This window comes from Trichoderma aggressivum (genome assembly GCF_033847375.1).
Source record: "Trichoderma aggressivum f. europaeum strain CBS 100526 chromosome Unknown scaffold_002, whole genome shotgun sequence".
NCBI classification, from domain to species: domain Eukaryota; kingdom Fungi; phylum Ascomycota; class Sordariomycetes; order Hypocreales; family Hypocreaceae; genus Trichoderma; species Trichoderma aggressivum.
In genome coordinates, this window is record NW_026946368.1 from 1,168,908 (window position 1) to 1,190,802 (window position 21,895).

Below are 21,895 nucleotides of genomic sequence, written 5' to 3' on the forward strand. Positions count from 1 at the left end.
AGGCTGACGGAGCATCTGGCCATTCTTTCTTGGCCCTCTTGTCTCGGCCGCTGAGCTGTCATGTGGAATCGCTACAGTCAGTTACAGCGCACAATGCCGGATCATAATGGTGTAACTGGCTTGATTCGGAGACGCTGGCGAGCTAGACGCCTCCATTCGCGGGAAGCTGGCTTGGCTTGTTGGCTGGGCGGGACACGAGTGTTGCAATACCGTACACTGTCGAGAGACGCTACGAGAACTAACTCGCCGGCGCCTGACCGGTAATAGATCTACCCGTTCTGATCCTGCATCAGATTAGACAAATAAGGTACATGAGCCTCACAGGAGAGCCATTGGAGAAAAAGTGTTATAATTATCACACAGCTCTGCATGTATGCTAAATATAATACCCAAAGCTCGCTGATGAGCAACTGCTAGGTCTGACTGGATGTGCGCTCGGCCTTTACTGCTTTCATATCCCTTGTCGGTTCGTTGTCTCAATACGGCACCGGTACCCAAACAACCAAAAAACATGGTCTCGCACTGTCCGACTTCCTTATCTCGAGTTTCTTTTCCTTCTTCCTTCTTCTAAACCATAAAAAGCACTTACTTTTCCAACATACCGGGCTAGAAGCCAGGGGACCCTCAAAGAGGACCCCCATTCCCACTTAATCTGGTGTAGAAAATAGGGCGATTAAACTCTGCTTATAGACACGCAGCAGCGAAAGAAAGACATCAAATGGAAAAAAAAAAACGATGTGGACTTCGGGGGCTGATCACATACTTCCACAGGGGGCCATGCTTGCGCCACGTCTCTTGTCAGCGCCCAGGCGCAATTGTTAGCGCTCCGCAGCTTCGTTCAGCTTTTCATCCCGGTCCTGGGCATTCGATAGACCGCCTTACACAGAAATGACATATTAATTGATTTCCTAATTCCTTTCAACACGAGGCTTGGATACGATTGCGTTTCATCTGCGTCAGGGTCAGCCTCACAGTCGCTATTTTCGGCTGCTTAAGGGTCCTAAGGACCCAGCAGAAAAGCATTGATTGGTACCGATACGCTGGATAAAGTAAGATAAGGTGATACCGAGAGCACATGCAGCGCGGCTTAGTAAGGGCACAACACAACATGCAAGGGGTGATTCTGGAAGAGTCCGGTACAGGTACTCCGTACTGCTTTCCACGACTTTCAGAAGCACCAAATACACGCAACAACACTCGCTGCTTACCTGTACCTGTACATGTGCCTGCCAGGCAGAAATAGGTACATACATCAACTTGGATATTTTTCGGTGACGGCATCACCAACTTTTTTTTTTTAACCATCAGCGCCTTTGACCGATGGCTCTTGTCGACTACTCATCATCGTCATCGCATTCCGACAGTGAAAACGATGAAGCGCCATCGGCACCGCCGGCCAAGCGGCGTAAGCACTCGCCGGGCTCCGGGCCACAGCCCAACGCCCCGAGCGCTCCGTCCAGCTCCGAATCTGGGCTGCCACCCTTGCCCTCGGCATTCCACGACCTGTATGCGTCCACCGTCCGCCACAGCGTCGTCGATGATCCCGCGCTGCATCAGGGCCGCAAGAGACTGATTCCTCACGTCGTGGGCAACTGGCCCAGCCATCTGTACATTGAGTGTGAGTTTCAATCGATGAAGCCCAGGCTGAGCTCGTATACACGCGACCAGAACAGCTAACTCTCTCTGCGCGTGTAGGGCATCCACTGGCTGACCAGCATGAGAAGCTGGTTCAATTGGTATGCAAGGTCAATGAGCACGTTGGCAATCGAGCCAAGCTGCACAGCTTTCTGACGAGTGACTTGGGGGCGCCTTTGCCTCTCCACATCAGCCTGTCAAGGCCCATTTCCCTCAGCACCTCTAACAAGGACGTGTTCCTCGACAAGATCTCATCAGCCCTGCACGCCAGCGCCGTGCCCCGGTTCTCCGTTAGCCCCAAAAGATTAAGGTGGTATCAGTCTCCAGATTCCAATCGCACGTTTCTTATTCTCCAAGTAGCGAGCTCGCAAACTTCGGATAGCACTGGAGCTCTGTCCAATCCAGAGCTTATGCGGCTGTTGAGTGCTTGCAATGACATGGTCCAGTCGTTCAACCAGCCCATTCTGTACCAGACCAAGGAGACGGACTCTGCGGATGAAGCATTCCACATATCCATTGGATGGGCACTCGATCTCCCCGTGGATGAAGATTCCAATAAAGCTCTAGACGCGTTTGGAGACGAAGATTTCCAGTCCATCAAGTCGTGGAAGGTTTCGGTGCCTGGGGTCAAGGTAAAGATAGGCAATGTCGTAAGCCACCTGCCGCTGTCTACGGGAGCGGCTTCAACTGCTTCAAAGGGCCTATCAAAATCGTTCTTTGGACTCTAAAGTCCTCAAGAGCCTGTTTCGTTGGTAAGCTTGTTGACATAGACAGATGTCGAACATGACAAAGTTGGTATTGAAATCACTCGGCGTTGGGGTCACTCGGAGTATATAGAATGGTCTTTGAACAATTTACGCATCTTGCGCTTGAAGAAAAGCATTCTCTGATAGACCAGTAGGAAGAATCATGAGCATCAAATGTTGAGCGTATTGGAAATCTCATTATACAGCAGTTGTTAGCAGTCAATCCGGATGGCCTCGGTACCACGTTGACGCTTGGGCGCTAATGGAGCTTGGGGGTGCAAGTACTTGCTGTACAACATTGTGAGAACTTGAAGACAGTCCATCTTCAACTGCCGCTAATGCAGCGATGAATTAGCATACATCTTCTTAGTAGCACAAAGCGTATCAGCTAATCTCAACACGCATCGCAGCATCTTGTCAAAAAGGAGAGCAATGATAATGTAGAAGCAACCACAGCGGTCAGATATGCCAACACCCCTGTACGAGGACCGCCAACGGAGCCGCGGGCACCCCAAGATTAGCGGGCCACGGACCAGGGCAACAGGGGTCGGTTTTTTGGGCTTCCACGATTCGAGAACCATCGCAAGCGCTAGATTTTGTTTATTTCATCCCCCGTTCTTCCTCCCGCAACCCACCAGCCCAAGTCTCGTGCGCATTCTCCATCTGTTCGGCCGTGATTCAGTCTTGCCCATTCATCCTTGTTGCGCCTTCCTTTGCAGCCTGCCGCTCGTGACTCACGCGCCACGCGACTCCGCCGTTCTTTCGATCTGCTAAGGATTCTTGCCCGCTCTGATCGATACGCTGTACATCGTTCCCCTCGACTTCGACCGCAAAACGAGACCGAAGCCGATTTATTTCATCATCTCGAGACGAATTAATCGACAATTGGACAAACCTTGGGTGGTCTCTCTTCGAAAGGAGCCCGCTTAACTTTTACGACCTGTCAACAAACAAGGTCGCGCTTCGCGGTGGACGGTTTATGCTAGAGAAGCCAGAGAAAAAACTCTAAAAACTACCTATCAAAATGGATATCGACATGAGCCGGCGAAACAAGACTCCGCGTCCCCTAACAGACTCGGAACGAGCCCGACTTGAAGAGTTTGTGGATGCTATTCGGTACTCTGAGAGGTGAGTCCTAGTGGTGGAAGTGGTGGTTATCGACTTCAGCTGTGGGAGAGGAGGAAAATGGACATCAAAGGGCGCATTTGCGAATATATGCCACCGGAAGCTAAGGCGTCAAATTGTCAACAGATATAACGACAGCGAATTCGAGTACCGCCATGTCCAGCTACCAAAGATGATGCTCAAGGCGATTCCAAAGGAGTACCACGATTCTGCCAAGGGCACACTGAAGCTTCTCTGGGAGGACGAGTGGAGGGCCATGGGAATGACACAGGTGAGGGGCAGCTTTTTTTCTCTCTTCATCCTGGATTCCCCGCGGGCGAAGGGGTAAGGGAGCAAAGAAGAATGCGACGCGCTGACACCAGTTTCTTCTCCGCATATAGAGTCTCGGCTGGGAGCACTACGAGGTCCATGAGCCGGAGCCGCATATTCTTCTTTTCAAGTGAGTTTACCATTGTTTAATCGTGCGCAGGCCACTCGGGAGCCGCAGCATTGTCTAACCGGTGGAAAGACGACCCCTCAACTACCAACCTCCTCAGTGAGCTCGTCGAACGAACATCTCCTTTGCTCAGTTGTGTACGATAGCTACGGCTTTTCCGCGCCGACTCCTGCTACATGAAAGAGTCTCTTTGTTCAACGTCCCATTACGATTTTTACGGTCTGCATACTGCAATAATGTTGGGTTAATAAGCCTACGAGGCAGGTGGGCGCTCCCTGGCGACTCTGACGCACATGCCCTCGTTCTGCCTTGAATGGTTTGTGTACGGCAACCCGAGAGCCCCCACGCAAGCCTTGGTTCAGAGTTTGGACAAGCGACATGTGGATGCGTATGTCAAAATTGTGAGCATTAACCCTGTGATTTGGCGCGCGCGTGTCTCGATGATTTCCACATCTTGTGGCAAGAACTCTGCAATCACTTGAAGGTATCTGGAGTCGAATGTAAGCTGGTGGCCAGATGGGTTGACACTTTGGAGGATGACTGGTGCTGCAGGAAGGACGCATTAGCGATTGGTTAGCCTTGTGTAGAGGTAGTTGGCGCAGAATTGAAGACTGGTCTAGGAACTCATATATACTGGTAGCATTTTGGTCTGACTGCGGCTGATTCTGGGGAAACGCGGTGGGAAACGATTGCCTTGCTTGGCGGTCTGTCTCTTGAAAGAGAGATGCGCATGCCAGAGTGGTAATGTTAGATATATCCTACCTATCAATGAATATGCGTCGTTGTTGATGATCATGACTGAACTGTTCAGCGAGAGCTCAGCAACCAAGCAGCGCGGATCCTGCAAACACCCTTTGCTCGCTTTCATTTTGACTACGTGTCTACTTTGGCAACGATGGTCTGAACCTCATCATGGATGAAGCTTTACCATGCCATGTCACGCCATGAAAACACGTGTAAATGCTGGTAGACAGGCATGCAGAGATGAGAAGGTTTGCTCATGGAGTCATCTAATCAACTTACCTCTAACCTACTACCTAGGTAGTACCTAGTACTTACGGTGCGGTAGCGGCAGATGGCGTCTGTTTACACGAGAATATGCAGTTATAGTGGTGGTAAGCAGTAATGCGCCGTATCACCAGTCAGGTAGGTGATAATTGATGTGTACTCGTAGGTGCTCAAAGTGGAAGGCGTCTCAACCGAATCTCGGCTGGTCGGGTGGCCTGATTCTATGATGATGGATGGCCTCACCAGCGGCGCGCAGCCTCTCTTATACCAGCCCAGACACCTCGTAACATGTAGGAAGGAGTAGGCGATGCAATCTGCAGGCTTCAATGCTTGGTCTTGAATTTATTAATAGCGTCGTCGCAGGCCAATTATCGGCATACATGCCCTGACTTTTGGCTTCATCGTCGCCTTCTGGACACATTTCAAGGGCCCCTCGACTTGTCTCGCGTCGGTGGCGTCAAACTGCCATTCTGCTCAAGCCGCCACCATTGGCCGGCCTTCCAGTGACCGAATCGCCCCTGTCTCTCTTCTCGCTCTCTGTTTCTCTCTTTTTTGACTTCCCCCGCACCACCACTAAACTACGGTAGGCTGGTGGTACCTGGTACACCGTGCACCGTAAAGAGGCCTTTTTTTTTTTTTTTTTTTTTTTTACCAACGCAAACCGCCGTTTCTAAGCATCCGGATCGCCAGCGTGGCATCTTTCCCCTTTGAGGAACATCTCATGATATGTCAGCAAGAAGACGGTAAAGTCTCCGGTGCAGCTGCTTGTGCTTGTTCTTCTCAAGGTTGCCTTCTTTTCTTTTTCTTTCATCTATAAAAGATTTTGCATATCCCCCCTGCTGCGAGCCTTGGAACCGTTGCAGTTGTAGCCACAAGTTAGTTGCATTTACTTGCTGTGGCTTGTCAATAGGCTTCAGTCAACCTTCTTTACCCATTGGACCGGCAGCCTCTCTCAATCCATCTTTCACTTTTGCTGCCTCGTTACTTGGGTCGCATTTATTGGGACACTTCATCGAACTATATCGCATCAGCCGTCAAAGTCGCAGTATCCCGGAGGATCGCCTCTTTTATCCGGCAGCCGTTTCGGACCCTCGCTCCGTGAAGCGATGCCAATCGTTCTGGCCAAATAGCAACCCATAGACTTTTGTCGCACAAGGAGTTTCTTCTGCTGCTTACAAAATGAAATCCGCCAGCAACCTGTTTTTCCTCTCAGTGTTTGCCCTCTGGGCGGCACCGGGGGCGTGTTCGAGTTCTACAGACTCTTGTTCGGTATGACGACCCAAGATCGCCTCCCCTGCCAAGATCGCCTTGCGCTGACAGTTGTTGCCTCTTCCAGTTCTCTCCGAACGCCATCATCGACGATGGATGCGTCTCGTATGCTACGCTCGATAGACTCAACGTAAAAGTAAAGCCGGCGGTCGACGACCTTGTTCGCACGACCGATTTCTTCTCGCATTACCGCATGAATCTCTTCCACAAAACATGTCCATTCTGGAATGACGAAGATGGCATGTGCGGTAACATCGCGTGCGCCGTCGAGACATTGGAAAATGAAGAGGACATACCTGAAATTTGGAGGGCTCACGAGCTTAGCAAGCTGGAGGGTCCTAGAGCGAAGCATCCGGGCAAGAAAATGCAGAGGCAACACCCGGATCGACCGCTGCAAGGAGAGTTGGGAGAAGACGTGGGGGAAAGCTGTGTGGTTGAATACGACGACGAGTGCGACGACAGGGATTACTGCGTCATGGACGACGAAGGCGCAACCTCCAAGGGAGACTATGTCAGCTTGTTGCGGAACCCGGAGCGGTTTACTGGATATGGTGGTCAAAGTTCAAAGCAGGTCTGGGACGCCATCTATTTGGAAAACTGCTTTAAGAAGAGCTCTTTTCCCAAATCCGCCGATCTTGGCGTTTCCCATCGGCCAACCGACCCTGCTGCCTTGGATTTCAAGCAGGTCTTGGATACGGCCGGCCGCCAGGCCCAGCTTGAGCAGCAGCGGCAGAGCAACCCAAACATTCCGTTCGTTGCAAACACTGGTTACGAAGGCGAGGATGAGTGCCTGGAGAAGCGAGTCTTCTACCGAGTAGTCTCGGGAATGCACGCCAGTATCAGCGTACACTTGTGCTGGGACTTTTTGAACCAGAGCACTGGAGAGTGGCAGCCCAACTTGGCTTGCTACGAAAGCCGACTGCACGGATTCCCCGATCGTATCAGCAATCTGTACTTTAACTACGCCCTCGTAACCCGCGCCGTTGCGAAGCTCGCCCCCTATGTTCTTGGGCCGCAGTACACCTTCTGTGCCGGGGACCCACTACAGGATCAGGACACTCGAGACAAGATCTCTGCTGTGGCTCAGCACGCAGCCAGTGTCCCCCAAATCTTTGATGAGAGTGTCATGTTTGTTAATGGCGAAGGCCCTTCTCTCAAGGAAGATTTCCGCAATCGCTTCCGCAACATCAGCCGAGTCATGGATTGTGTTGGCTGCGACAAGTGCCGCCTCTGGGGCAAGATCCAGACAAACGGCTACGGAACGGCTTTGAAGGTGCTCTTCGAATTCAACGAAGGCCAGAAGCCCCCGTCCCTCAAGAGAACTGAGGTGGTGGCCCTCTTCAACACATACGCCAGACTCAGCTCATCGATTTCCGCTGTTGGCAAGTTCCGAGCCATGATCGACATGCGCGACAAGGCAGAGTCCCAGACATTCAAGAGCCCCGAAGATGTCTGGACGCTCGTGGACGAGGTTGACGAAGACATGAATGAGTTTATCAAAATGCGTAATCGCGGAACCCACGGCGATACGGTGGGCGAGCAGGTTGGAAACGAGTTTGCCCGTGTCATGAAGGCAGTCAAGATTGTGCTCAAGAGCTGGATTCGAACACCTAGAATGATGTAAGTGTCCCTTTTTTCTTCACGCTACAACTACTTGTCCGAACTCGACTAATTGAATTCTCAGCTGGGAAATTGTCTCGGATGAAACATTGAGGGTATACCGTGCTTGGATCGGTTTGCCTCCGCGCCCCAGACGCTATGCATTCAGGCTCCCGAGCTTGGATAGAGACGAGTTATAAGCGCATCGCAACATACACCCACTGTACATGCTGTATATACATTCGATTTGCAGATTTTTTTTGGCGTTTTGGGAGGGTCCAACCGTTGGTTGTTATTTTTTATTTCATATTGAGCGGACGGGCTTCATAACATGAGCGGCTGGTTATTTGTCTGGCATTGATAGAATTGGCTCCCATGCCCAAACAGACTGCTGTGATGACACAATGCATTCAAATACATACTATTCACGAACAGTGTCTTTTATCCTAATTCTCACAGTTGACCAAAAAAGAAGTTATTAACCGCACTCCGCATTGGAGGCACGCTCTACAAAAAGATGACACCTGAGGGATTCGAACCCTCGCCTATTACTAGACCGCGAAGCAAGTTAAACCTGAACACGGCGCCTTAGACCGCTCGGCCAAAGTGCCTATTTCTGATGATTGTTGTTGAAAGGCGTCGTGGTAAATGTATACATACGGAGTTTGCAGACTTTGGTGTTGAGAGTTGTGGCAGTTACAAGAGGCAGGTACCGAGGTAGGCGGGTACGTACCAAGTATTGGGTTTGAAGGCCTCGGTATACTGGAGTCATTATGGTGGTGAAAGCTGCGGCGTTAGGCATTTGGGTGGGGGTTTGGGTTTGTACGTTGAAGGCTTGATAAGGACCTTTTGATGCAGTGATGCGATATGGTTTGAGTCCGCGATGATGGACTCGTCCGCATGGCTGCAGGGCATTATTACAGACTGCAAATCGACTTGGACAAGAAGTTTGCGTTATATGCTCTAAACTCGGTGTAAGTGCAACACAAACCCAGTTGCACAATTTACCGTATTTATCATTCTCGCATTGGGTACTGGAAACAAAGCTTGGAATGCTTCCTTACGGGGGCTGGTCAACCCGCAGATGCAACGCTGCAGCTGCAGCTGCATGGCCTACCCCAGTTCTTGGGTAGCTGGCTCCATTTTGGTGAGGGGTTGTGAGTGTTGATGTTTGCAAAGTGGTATGTAAAAGTATTATAAGTGAGCGCTTTGTAATTTCCTTTTGATAAACTAATAGCGATACCGGCATTGCGCAATTCCATATCGTCACAGCATCTGGCTTGCCATCTTAAAAGCCATCTAGCTGGTGAAGAGCTGGGGCAATTTCACAAGCTCCCCTCTTGTCGATATGCCTCCGTTTCCCACGCTGCCCCCGCGGCCGTCACGCCGTCTCGACGGAAAAGTCGCCATTGTCACCGGCGCAGGGAGCCTCGGAGACGGCCTCGGCAACGGACGTGCCATATCCCTGCTCCTCGCCGGCGACGGCGCCACGGTGCTCTGCGCGGACCGGGACTTGGCTGCGGCAAAGCGCACGGTCGAGATGATTGTCCAGGAGGGAGGCAGCGCGGCTTCACTATGCGCGGACGTGAGCACAGAGGGGGATTGCGAGAAGCTGGTCAAGACGGCGGAAGGCTTGTTTGGGAGACTGGATATTCTGATCAACAATGTGGGCATCATGGGCGCAACGGGAACGGCTGTGGAGGCGAGTGCTGAGGAGTGGGCCATGGGATTGAGCATCAATGTGACGGGCATGGTGCTCATGGCCAAATATGCGATTCCGCTGATGATCAAAAATGAGCCTGGGGATGGAGGTATCAGGGGCAACGTTGTCAACTTGGGGTCTATAGCAGGCCTGCAAGGAGGGACGCCGCATCTGTTCTATCCAACGAGCAAGGGTGCGGTGGTCAACATGACACGGAGCATGGCGTATAATCACGGACGACAAGGGATACGGGTCAACTGCGTGTGTCCAGGTAAGTGATTCCCCTCGTTGCTCGACGGCCATCGTTTGTCCTAGTATTGAGACGGTTCACAGGATTCCTCTATACGCCCATGGTTGCAGGCAATGGCATGACGGAAGAAGTACGTGAAATGCGCCGTAACCAAGGCATGTTAAATACAGAGGGCAATGCGTGGGACTGCGCAGCGGCAGTGAGGTTTCTGGCGAGTGATGAGGCGAGATGGATCACAGGGACGACGATTACGGTTGATGCTGGGGTGACGTCTTCATACATCATGCCTGAGTGATGTTTACCTATGTTTTCAATATTGGAAAATAGAAACAGCATTTATAGAGCCTCTGAATTGAAAGAGAAGTATAGATACACTTTTGGATGTGGTAAATCGGAAGATTGGAATCCTCTAATAAGTGCATATGACGTCATACACAAATTCGAATTCGAATTGAAGCCATGCGGCTATCCGTTTTAGGAAAGAGCTGCTGGCAGCTGGCGTTGCTTTCCGCGTGCCACAACGCGCCTTCTCCTAACTACTTAGCACCTCGATATATCACCGCAATAAAACTACCTCTATACCATACCTACGCCTCAACTCCACATATATCAGCAGCAAGAAACTGACATCAAAAAATATCAACATGGCCTATTGCCCTGGCCACCACTGTCGATTCGACGATGGTGTATGACGATGTATTTCAAGCAGAGGCCGTCCGGTAATCTCAGGCATGTGGGGAGGTCAAAGTCGATACACAAGGAAGCCAACAGCGGTAAACCAATCACATCTCGGTGCTCTACAACAGCCCATCTGCAGACTTCATGCTCTTCGAAACCAGATTGATACGTTTCCCCTACCGCTGAGGCATGCACTTTCTGGAATGGCCTCCGTTACAGCTCGACGGTTTCAAGGATATTTCCTCTCGCATCCTTGGTATTGGACTTGCGCCGCCAACTGTGACGTTGGTAGTTTCGACTGCGCAATCTCGACGATTCCTTATTTGCAATAGCCAGAACCGCGTCGTATAGGCGACTTACGGGATCTCGGGGTCCGAAAAATAGCACAGCATGGTTTTGCACCGAAGAGGTTGGTTCACTACAAACTTTCAATTCCACAACAGAGAAAATATCCAACGCGTAATCCTAAGCTAATAATACATCTGATGAAGCCAACGCCTCGGTATCCCTAAGAACAATCAGGAACTGCCACCTCCACCAAGGTTCAATCCGCCAGTGAGGTTGGTAAGAAGGCCGCCAGTGAGGTTGGTAAGGCCGCCAAGCAATCCGCCCGTCAGATTGGTACCAAGGCCACCAAGATTTGTTCCTCCGGTGACGTTAATGCCACCGCCTCCAACATTTACTCCGCCGGTGAGATTACCAAGGCCACCAAGATCCGCCCCTGCTGTGACGTTGATACCGCCGCCGCCGCCGCCGCCGCCAAGGTTCACATCGCCAGTGAGATTGGTACCAAGGCCACCAAGGCCCAGTCCACCGGTGAGGTTGGTAAGAAGGCCGCCGGTGAGATTGGTAAGGCCACCCAGATCCAATCCGCCGGTGAGGTTAGCACCAAGGCCGCCAGTGAGATTAGTAAGGCCACCCAGATCCAATCCGCCGGTGAGGTTAGCACCAAGGCCGCCCAGATCTAATCCGCCAGTGAGGTTAGCATCAAGGCCGTTAATACCGATGCCGATGTCGAGGATGGGAGCAAGCTCCAATGTTAGAATGTTGTTCGCCGCGGGGCAGTTGCTCACGAACTGTCCATCCGTAGTCTGCTGCTCGCGCGAGACAAGGACATCTCCTAGAGGTCCCTGGACAGTGAGCTCAAACTCACCGCAACCCTGAGGGTTGACAAACAGGATGCGGATGGGGATATATGTGCCAACATCTGCCGGAGTAACGACCCTCAGGTAGGTGTTGGATCCGACGGTCCAGCTTCCGTCTGCGATTAGGTCTGCGTTGGCGTTGACCCAAAGTAGCCGAGCAGTGTCGCCGAACCAAACGTACAGACTCTGGTCGGGAACGGGGGCATTGGCACTGAAAGTGTATGTTCCTGCCTGCTCAGGAACAAAGTATCCGATGTGCTGGATGATACTGTAATCAATGCTATATCCAGTGTCGATGCCATAGACGATGGCGTCCTCCGGGGGGCAAGACGTCGGAATACCTAGAGTCTGCGTCAGACCCGTGACCGTGGGTACCTGGGCGGCAAGGGCAATTCGTGGCCGGAATTGCAAAAGCGGCCAGTTCTCGTTGGTCTGGGGGTCGTCGTCATGGAAGGGAATCGTCCCCGGGAGTGTCGTGAGGTCACTGGGTGATCGAGCGAGCTTGTAATACCCCCATTGGAAACCCAGAGAGCAGACCGATCCTTGTTGGCATAGTCCGGCGATGCACCTGTCTGTGCCTGTACACTGCAGGTTACTATCGCAAGGACCGCAATATCTCGTCGTGGTACCTAAGCAAACAAGGCCACCTAAACAATCGGTGGAGTCGTCGCAACTCGGCTCACACGTGCCATCGTTGACGCAGACTTCGCCGTCATCACAAGGAGTGTCGATTCCGCATCTCCTAACACACCTGCCCAGCAGACAAGTCTCGCCGATATTGCAAGTTGTCAAACCACATGTCGGGAGGCACTGGCCGAGGACACAGGTTTCGTTAACATTGCAAGTTGTTAAGCCGCAGGTCGGGAGGCACTGGCCGAGGACACAAGTCTCATTGGCATTGCAAGTTGTTAGACCACACGTCGGGAGGCACAGGCCGAGGACACAGGTCTCGCCGATATTGCAAGTTGTCAAACCACATGTCGGGAGGCACTGTCCAAGGACACAAGTCTCATTGGCATTGCAAGTTGTTAGACCACACGTCGGGAGGCACTGGCCGAGGACACAGGTCTCGTTGGCATTGCAAGTTGTTAAGCCGCAGGTCGGGAGGCACTGGCCGAGGACACAGGTCTCTGTGTCGTCACAGACGCCAAGACCGCACGTTTGGACACAAGCATCGTTCAAGCAAGTCTCATTTGCTTGACAGGTGACTAACCCGCATGTCTGGACGCATACGTCGTTGTTGTTGCAAACCTCATCGTCCCTACAGGTGATGAGTCCGCATCTCTGTCGACATCTTGTATTATTGCAAAGCTCATCGGCCTGGCAGACGATATCGCCGCACCTCTCCCTGCATATGCCGCCGTCGCAAAGTTCGTCATTCTCGCAGACAACGAGGCCGCACAGGGGCTTCAGAACACATTGCAGGAGGTCGTTGCAGGTCTCATCAGGTCCGCAAACAACAAGTCCGCAGTTCGCGTTGCACTGGTTGGCTACACAAGTCTCGGTGGGCAGACAGACGCTGTTGCCGCACGTTGGCTGGCACGTGTTGCCCTGGCAGACCTCATTGTTCTGGCAAACTGTGTTTCCACATCTTGGCTGGCATTCTAGACCAATGCAAAGCTCTGAATCGTCACAGACACCAGCACCGCACGTCTTCAGACACCTGTTGTTGACGCATTTTTCATCGTCATCGCAAGCTGTCAAACCACACGTGCGGTTCCTTTGGCACCTATCGTTGACGCAGATGTCGTCTCCTGAGCAGAAAATGCCGCCGCACCTCCCCACGCATCTGTCGTTTATGCATCTCTCGTCGGCCTGGCATGTGGTGTTGCCGCACGTGAAAGGTGCCTCGCAATAGTTGTTTAAGCAAATTTCACCCAACTCGCAGTCAGTTGCGCTGTTGACGCAAAACCTCTTCCTGATGCACACCGTGCCGTCGCAAGTTTCATTCCTGTTGCAACCCAATTGGTTTTCACACCTGGTTAAGCATTGATTATCTCTGCAGGCTTTCGTGATGTCGTTACAGTCTGCATCAACTATGCATTCTTCCTGGAGAGGCTGCTGGCAATAGTTGTCCAAGCAAACTTCACCTAGCCCGCAGTCTCTTGCGGCGTTGGTGCAAAACCTCCTCCTGACGCACACCCTATTTTCGCAAGTTTCATTGGTGTTGCAACCTAATTGGTTTACACACCTCGTCAAGCATTCGTGGTCTCTGCAGGCTTGCAGAGGGTCATCACAGTCTCTGTCAACTCTGCATTCTTCTTCAACACACTGGTGGTCTCTGCAGAATTCACCAGGCCTCGTGCAGTCTCTGTTGACGTTGCATGTTTCCTGACGAGGCTGCTCGCAATAGTTGTCCAAGCAAATTTCGCCTAGGCCGCAATCTCTTGCGGCGTTAACGCAAAACCTCTTCCTGATGCACACCCTATTTTCGCAAGTCTCGTTATTGTTGCAACCGGCCTGGTTTTCACACCTTGTCAAACATTCGTGATTTCTGCAGGTCTGCGTACCATTGTCACAGTCTCTGTCGACTGTGCATTCTTCCTCGACACACTGGTGGTCTCTGCAGAATTCCCCACGCCTCGTGCAATCTCCGTTGACATTACATTCAGGCCTGACGCACACACCATCCTGTACCTGTACAGCCTCGTTTGCTCTCGCGACCAACGCCGTCAGGCGCTGAGTCCTCGGCACGCAAATTTGCCCAATGTCACAATCGACATTATATGTGCAAACCCTCTCCCTTTCGCACCTGTGGTCGTTGCAAACTTCGTTGAGGCCGTTGCAGTCCGAATCAGCTGCACAGAACCTCCTGAAAACACAAAAGCTGTTCTCACAGGATTCTCCGTGACGACAGTCTCTGTCCCTCGAGCAGCCAATCTTGGGAAGGCATCTGCCACTCGAGCAAATCTCTCCAGGAAGACACGTGTTGTCCGATTCGCACCTCTCCTCGGGCTTCTTTTCGCAGTATCCAAATGCATTGCAAAAATCTTCTGACTTGCATTCGCGGTCTGATCCGCAAATGTGACCAGCTGGGCGCTTCTGGCAACTACCATGAATATCACAAATCTGTCCAAACTTGCACTCCGAGTCGACTCGGCATCGGAATTGCTTGCCTCGGCGGCACTTGCCTTCCCAGTCGCAGATTTCGTCGTCTTTGCAGTCGTCTTTGTCCTTGCACTTGTTTTCCTTGGGCTTGCAGAAGCTGTCTTTGCAGGATTCGCCCTCGTGGCACTCCTTCTCCCACTGGCACTTGGGACACTCGACGTCTTGGCAGACTCTTTGTGAGTTACAAATTTGTCCATCCTTGCAGTCCGAATCACAAGTGCACTGTGGTTCGTCGATCGTCTTGCAAATGCCTCTGTTGGTGCAGATTTGGCCGTGCTTGCAGTCCCAGTTCTTCTCGCAGTCGGGGAAAACAACCTTTTGACAAAAACCGTGATGATTGCAAACCTCACCGTGGGAGCAGTCGTTGTTCGTAGTACACTCAGGTCCATCATCGACTACACAAGCCTTCTCGTGACATCGTGGGCCAGGTTGAGGCTGACAGTAGCCGTAAGAATTGCACATGTGACCGGGCGGGCATTCCGTGCTACTCTTGCACTTGGGCCCATCGGCATCAGAAGAGTGTTCGCAGATGGCTTTGGAGCTACAGCTGCACGCCTTAGGGCAGTGGTGGTCACCAGAGCAACCTCCCCACAGCCCGTGGTATACGTCTACAGAATCCCAAGGATCTTTGGGATCCTCGGGGCCCTTGGGGTCCTTGGGGTCCTTGGGGTCCCAATGCCACTTCTCACACTCGGGACAGTGCTCTGGGTCGGCAGTGGGTGGCGGAGTGGGACCGCAGACAAATTCTCCTCGGAGGCACTTCTGGTTGATGTCCTTCAAGTCAACCATGACGGTGCTTGTGACAATGACGGTCGAGGCGAGCCACTGGTTGTCATTGTCGTGCTCCTGATTCCATTCGCTGCCAGCTGCCGCCGATGCCGCCCAAACGGCTGCCGCCGCCAGGAGGCCGCGGCGAAAAGACCGCGACATGTTGTTGTGAGCGAACGAATGATAAAACGATTGTGGTGAAACAAAAGAGATGAAAGAGTGTTGGGATACAAGAGCACGATGAAGCCGACCAGCCGAGAGTAGAGAAGAGTATGTGTATTTAAGCACACGCGCAAATTTGCCGACTGTCGAGATATCCCAGCCATCAACCAATGGCGACCTTGGTTTGACCTGCAAGCGTCAACACGAGAAGCGATGCATTCCAACTTTAAATGAAGCATTTTTGCTGCTTCCTCTTCAGGGTTGCCATATTCGATGGACGTAAGACATTTTTACGAAACTAGGTTTGAGGTTTCAGACTCTTACCCTTTATTGGTGCGAATTGGACCTTTACCCCTGGCAAGGCTTTGCATATATGTGCAGGTAAGCTCGATGGCAACAAGTTGCCAATGCGGCCTTGAATCTTCTCTGAAGTCCCTTCTCGGCATATCAATTCGCGGGGAACTATGCATTTTCCTGTTCCCTTGAGCGGTTTTCCCCTTCCCCTATCCACTTCCACGTATACCTTCATTCGTAGACGGTGACGCACAGGCAGCTCGAAACTTACAACTTACTTATATTTCCTTTCTAATATGACAAGGCTCAAGACCTAATTACACCATGTTTTAGTTGAAGCTGACAACATATTTGCCCAAGCACCGCCCCTGATTCTTCCCAAGAAAGGAAAGGGGAAGGAAACTCTTCATTCTCATAGTAGTACATCTATCCAAGAGAGTAAAGACCCCGGACTACTAGGTGGATACCCGCCCTTTGACTTGAGAATGGTGGATGGATATCAGCCCACCGGGAGTCTTCCACTAAGGGCTTCTCCCGTTCATTTACGTTGATCGGCAGCCGTAAGGCCCATTCAACTGCCTTCCCTTTCCCTACGGCTACGGGAGCATCCTTTACCTGCATTCCCCTGGATGTCTCGGGCTCTCGGTGCTCTACTAGTATGCACTATGGGGGAAAAAACGTTCCATGTTTCAGGTACCAATGGGGATGATCCATTTCAAAGGCCGTGGTCTCGATAGAGTCTGTCTTGATTTGCCTCGCTCGCATTAGTTGGCGTTTTGACTATGGATAAACATTGTGTTTTGTACCCAAAGGTACGGGAGCCTGACTTCAGGAGGGAAAAGAAACGGTTAGTATGCTCGCAATATGGAACAGGCTAGCTGATCCCAACCTGTTTTTGAACAGCTCTAGACACTTGGTTTTTACTTGTGCAGTATGAATGCTTTTTCCTGTGCCCGAGATCTTGGGGCGTATGAAGGCCAGAAGGAGTATTCCGTTCTGCGGCACCATTCCTATCGCCGAGTGTTTATAAACAACAGACTGCCTTGTCGGGATGCCCTCTGGGCAGTAACATGTTTGACGAGTAGCTCTGAGTCCAGAGTCGAACTGGGGCCGGTTGTTGAGGCTGATAGAATAACAGAACGGTACTCTGTATATGCGGGCTCATCTACTCAAAACACTGGCTACGTCACATCAAATATGCATGCAGATGCAGCGACGCCGTGGAGAGAGACGGTGAGAGGGAACACCACTCACAAGTTGACAACACATAGCCCTGGCAAGCTGATCTCCCTTGCTTCCCATAATGTGGCCCTGAGACAGCACGAATTCCTTGCTCTGCCAGGGCCGCCCTGTCTCACTATGTTACTGGCCGAGACAGTTAACATTGCTGCTTGCTCCAGTCAAAAAGCCGTTGACATGAGGGTGAGAAGGGGCGAAATGCCGTTTCTCTTTTCCTAGCACTGTTTGCAATGACTGGTCCTGCGTCGCGTCTGCTGAAGCTGATGCCTCGTCTGAGCCAGAATTGCTGATCGTCATGGGATCGGAATCGGTAGTACCAGTAGGCCTCCTGATTTACATCTCGTTTCAAGTCATTCTTCTGCTTTGTTGTTGATTTGCGCAGTGCAATCAAGGCCTCTCGGACAGCGGCGTCACGAGACCGTGCCACGCAATGTTTGCGAAAGGACGAAGAGACGTGAACAAAGGAACGAAACCAGAGGCACCCTGAGGGGTTTTCAAGAGAAATGCCACGTAGAGCAATGGATATCCTGAAGGCTGTGCAGGACAAAGGATTAGGCGCCGCCTGGTAGCACAAGAGGAGCAAACCAACGAGCACCGCCACCCTTCGTTGGGTTGTCGGAATGCATGCAGGCGGCGAGGTCAAAGAGATTTCCGAAAGTCCAAGAAGCTGCTCGTTTGCCACGGCGACACGAGACTCTAGGGGTTTAGGCAGTAAGCGCCTGATTGGATCGTGACCTCTTCCTTTGTTCGGCCATGGCTTGTTCCTCTGGTGTATGTGGAGTTTCTTTGTTGGAGGAACTGTTGCCTTGAAATCGCTGCATCGTCGTAGTACGCCAGACGCACCGCCTTGCGCATTACATAAGCCTTCTTACAGGATGGCTCACCATGTACATAAAGACCGGTGTCTGCAGCCTTTGAATGGAATATATTCGTTATCAAGGCAACTGTCAATCATCATCTTCAAATTTCATCGTCAATCTCCATTACCAGAACCAAAATGTCAGCAACCGAACTTACAAAAGTTGCTGCTCCCAAAGTTGGTGTCACAGCCGTCGTCCAAAATGGAGAGGGCAAATTCCTCTGCAGCATCCGAAAGGGCAGCCATGGCGCGGGTAAGTGTCTCTTTTTTTTTTACTCACCTCACCCTCACGGAATTCTATAGCGTGTTTTGATTTGCCTTGGAACGGGATAAAAAGCGTATCTCTTGCGCGTTTTTGTTGACATGAGGGCTAACGAAAGGGGGTTTCCACAGGTACATGGCAGTTCCCTGGCGGACACTTGGATCCCGAGGAGGAGTTCATGGCGTGTGCCGAGCGAGAGACGGATGAGGAAACGGGCCTAGCGATCAAGGGAAAGGGTGTCTTTACTGTTACGAATGATATTTTCAAGGAGGACGGCAAGCACTACATTACAATCTTCGCCAAGTGTGTCATGGACGACCCGAACCAGAAGCCAGAGGTAAGACTCTCATGAACTACATATGCACAACAAGGCCTTCTTCACCCCCCCCCCCCCCCCCCCCCTTTCCCAGTTATCAATCAGACGGATGGTCATGTTAGATGAGGTGACTAACGGGTGTCTATAGGTCAAGGAGCCAAACAAGTGCGACGGATGGCACTGGAAGTCGTGGGAGGAGCTGTTGGCCATCAACGAGGCGGCAGCTGCTGGTACTGCAACGAACCCCCTGTTCACGCCTCTGGTGAACTTGATCAAGCAGACAGCCGACCTCAGCCTCGATGAGTTTATGACCCGGAAAGGGTTCTGATGCTCTCTACGCATTGATCAGGATCGACACGTTATCCTACCCCTGCTTCTGATTCTTCTGATTCTTCTTCTTTTCTTCTTCTTTCAACTTTAATTTCCCCTTTTCTTTTCTCACCGGTACTCATTCTCTAAGGTCATGGAAATCATGGGCGGCAGGGAGGGCAGTCTGTCTCTTCCGGATTGTGAATTTTTGTTCTAGGGTAGGATACGACTAGTTGCGATAGAAAAAAGACGACAAGTCATCAAATTTTATTCACATCTGGGGCGAAAGTTGCTTTGCGGCTGGAGCCTGCAGACTGAGAATGAACTAATAAATGAATGCGTTGTGGAAAGATGTTTTCTCATTTAAAGGCTCACTAGAAAATTTTAATGGTGTGAGCTTCAATGATAGTAGTAGTGACTAAGGGGTAGAAAGACATGACTGCATGATGTAAGTGCCAACAGAGCTGTGAGCATATGCATCAGCATGCAGGATATTAATTGGATGCTTCTCACTCGCATGGCATGATGCAGGGCTAATTTTAGTAGAATTGATTCTGTAAACGGGCACAGAGGCGCACTTGTCAGCTTTTCTCTTCTCTTTCTCTTCTTATTCTACTCTTCATACTTCTCTTAGCTAGCCCATGAAGCCCGAGTCTGCTATGCTCAATATCAGTTAGGTACCTATGCAAATAGCCGTACTACAGAAAGCACCAAGCTTGTACCTTGCCCCAGTTTCTCAGTGCGGAGCTACAAGCCATGCCGCGCCCGCTACATCTTATGCTTATGGCCGGGCCTCGGAGCTTCTCCCACTATTCCTAGGTACTACATCACCCCCAGCGCATTCGTAACCTCACAGTGACGAACCTCATCCCAAGCCCGAGCCTGATATGCTCCAGTAAGGCGCAACACCATCGTGCAGGTCGCGAGAGCCGACTCCAATCTCTGATCGTTTGACGACATGCTTCGAGCCTCGCATCCATGTCCACGCTTTCCGAACCTCGCCGGCCGCGTCTGTTACCGCAGAACCGCAAGCTCCGTCACCTCAAGGGCCTCTCGCTGCGGAACCTGTCGTTTGCCCCCGTGCGGCTGCGCACCTCGGACGATGTCGCCCTGATTAGGAGCCCGAACAAGCTGGGCGCGCTCAAGGAGGCCGGGCAGCTGCATGGCTCGCGGTCGTCGGACAACTTGCGACACGAGGCGCGGCCCGAACGGTCTAGGTCGCAGCCGCCCCGGAGGACGAGCCTCAGCACCGTCAGCCTCAGCCCGGCCCAGAGGCAGAAGCGGCTCAAGGAGCTGCTGGACGACACTCTCGGGGACGTCTTCTTCTCGCTGCACGTTGCCGGCATCGACGAGCCCGTCTACGTCAGCGAAGTGCGCGAGAGATCGGCGGTATGAGCCAAACGGATCCTGCGCATCATGGCAAAAGTTCGCAAAGGCTCCGACGCTGACTTGCTTTTCTTCTTCTTGTCCATTCTAGAACTTCAACTTCCAATTCTTCGATCTCGCATCCCGGGGGGGCGACGTCTCCAAATCCTGCCGTATCGTCATCCGAGTATGGGCCAGGCGGCTGAAGCAGACGGCATGGACTTTTCTGCTGGAGGAACTGGTTGATCTCAGGAACCTCAACTTCATTGGCACGCTGCTGGACCGCCAATACCCCCCGAATGCGCTCATATTCCACCTCGAAGACGGCGTCTACTCTTTTGACTTTCCAACGAGACAATCCGAGCCGAGAAACGCTCCTCCCATCGCAACCTCGTCATATAATGCATTAATGAAGCTGGCCAACCTCGAGAGCTCCATTGAAGACGCCATTCAGACTCGGCAACGAATTATGGAGCAGATTAACGAGATTTTGAGCAGCTCTACCACCGATGCGCCGGACGTGGCCGAGCAAGAGGTTGCTCTGGCCCAAAAGTACGTCGACATGCAGCAGCGCACAAATAGACTTACACTGGCGAGAAGGGACGAATTGCAGGAGTCGTTGCTTAAACGGAGGGCCGCCATTGCCACGGGTAGAGAGCTCCAGGAAAAGGTAGATGAAGATATTAGAAACAATCGCGAGACGCTGCTGGCCTCCAAGCAGCTACTGGAACAGACGCAGCAGCAAATCCGTGGCCAGCGTCGTCGCATCTGCTCCGAGCTGGCCGACATCTTCCCCATTATGCCCATACCTAATGCGCCGCCGCTTTCTTTCCAAATCTGTGAGGTGCCGCTACCAAACTCGATATACGACGCCGCCACTGCCAGGACCATCAACGAAGACGTTCTCTCAGCTGGGCTGGGGCTGGTTGCGCTACTCACACGCCACTTGCAGCTTTACTTGGGTCATGCGCTGCCTTATCCACTGTATCATCATGGCTCTCGCTCCTACGCAAAGGATGACATCTCTCTTCTCTCTGACAAGAGCGGTTCTCGTCGAGAATTTCCTCTCTATCTTCCCAGGGGAGGATCAACCGCCCTGCAGTGGCGCTTCGAATACGCCTGGTTCCTCCTCAACAAGGACATTGAAGCTCTATGTGCTTCCCAGGGCCTCAAAGTGGTCGACATTCGACAAACGCTCCCAAACCTAAAGTACCTCCTGTACGTCTGCAGCGCCGGCTCGGAGGAGGTTCCTACGCGGAAAAAAGGCGGCGTCAGGGGCCTTTGGGCGGGGAGGCTTAAGGGGAGGCTCTCGGCCGTGCCGTCGCTGATGGATGGGGAGAGCAGTAGCGCCGCGGGCAGCAGGCGCGGGAGCTCGGATAGTGACCTTACGACGCAACACGCTGATGCTCTGAGAAACGCCATTGCGAAGAGCAATAGTGCGCATGGCAACGGCAACGGTAATGGTAATAGTAATGGTGCAAGGGGCGATGTGGCCGATGGGGCGTGGAGTCCGGATGGAGACTTGGGCTTGCCGTTTGCTTCTGGCGATGCCAAGTTTACGCTGAGGACGAAGGGTCTTCGAGAGAATATTGCGGGTTGAAGCCTTAAAAGGAGGTAAGG

General features: G+C 52.0%; 7 protein-coding genes across 7 annotated transcripts; 6 read left to right on the plus strand and 1 right to left on the minus strand.

Moving 5' to 3' along the window:
• Positions 1–1,320: 1,320 nt before the first annotated feature.
• Positions 1,321–2,363, plus strand: Triagg1_721 (uncharacterized protein; the record flags this gene model as incomplete). The annotated part of the gene is made up of 2 exons (XM_062894319.1): positions 1,321–1,618; positions 1,696–2,363. 2 exons carry the CDS (start codon positions 1,321–1,323, stop codon positions 2,361–2,363), a joined length of 966 nt encoding a protein of 321 aa, XP_062759945.1.
• Positions 2,364–3,405: 1,042 nt separating this feature from the next.
• Triagg1_722 (uncharacterized protein) lies at positions 3,406–4,122 on the plus strand (the record flags this gene model as incomplete). The annotated part of the gene is made up of 3 exons (XM_062894330.1): positions 3,406–3,509; positions 3,633–3,777; positions 3,976–4,122. 3 exons carry the CDS (start codon positions 3,406–3,408, stop codon positions 4,120–4,122), a joined length of 396 nt encoding a protein of 131 aa, XP_062759946.1.
• A 2,007-nt stretch (positions 4,123–6,129) lies between these two features.
• Positions 6,130–8,018, plus strand: Triagg1_723 (uncharacterized protein; the record flags this gene model as incomplete). Its single annotated transcript, XM_062894341.1, has 3 exons — positions 6,130–6,219; positions 6,287–7,839; positions 7,904–8,018. 3 exons carry the CDS (start codon positions 6,130–6,132, stop codon positions 8,016–8,018), a joined length of 1,758 nt encoding a protein of 585 aa, XP_062759947.1.
• A 1,148-nt stretch (positions 8,019–9,166) lies between these two features.
• Triagg1_724 (uncharacterized protein) lies at positions 9,167–10,065 on the plus strand (the record flags this gene model as incomplete). The annotated part of the gene is made up of 2 exons (XM_062894353.1): positions 9,167–9,791; positions 9,854–10,065. 2 exons carry the CDS (start codon positions 9,167–9,169, stop codon positions 10,063–10,065), a joined length of 837 nt encoding a protein of 278 aa, XP_062759948.1.
• A 901-nt stretch (positions 10,066–10,966) lies between these two features.
• Triagg1_725 (uncharacterized protein) lies at positions 10,967–15,631 on the minus strand (the record flags this gene model as incomplete). The annotated part of the gene is made up of 4 exons (XM_062894364.1): positions 10,967–12,171; positions 12,277–13,544; positions 14,217–14,405; positions 14,538–15,631. The coding sequence occupies 4 exons, from the start codon at positions 15,629–15,631 to the stop codon at positions 10,967–10,969; spliced, it is 3,756 nt and encodes a 1,251-aa protein (XP_062759949.1).
• A 2,530-nt stretch (positions 15,632–18,161) lies between these two features.
• Positions 18,162–18,929, plus strand: Triagg1_726 (uncharacterized protein; the record flags this gene model as incomplete). The annotated part of the gene is made up of 3 exons (XM_062894375.1): positions 18,162–18,276; positions 18,417–18,622; positions 18,750–18,929. 3 exons carry the CDS (start codon positions 18,162–18,164, stop codon positions 18,927–18,929), a joined length of 501 nt encoding a protein of 166 aa, XP_062759950.1.
• Positions 18,930–19,888: 959 nt separating this feature from the next.
• On the plus strand, positions 19,889–21,875 carry Triagg1_727 (uncharacterized protein; the record flags this gene model as incomplete). Its single annotated transcript, XM_062894386.1, has 2 exons — positions 19,889–20,299; positions 20,388–21,875. The coding sequence occupies 2 exons, from the start codon at positions 19,889–19,891 to the stop codon at positions 21,873–21,875; spliced, it is 1,899 nt and encodes a 632-aa protein (XP_062759951.1).
• Positions 21,876–21,895: the final 20 nt, after the last annotated feature.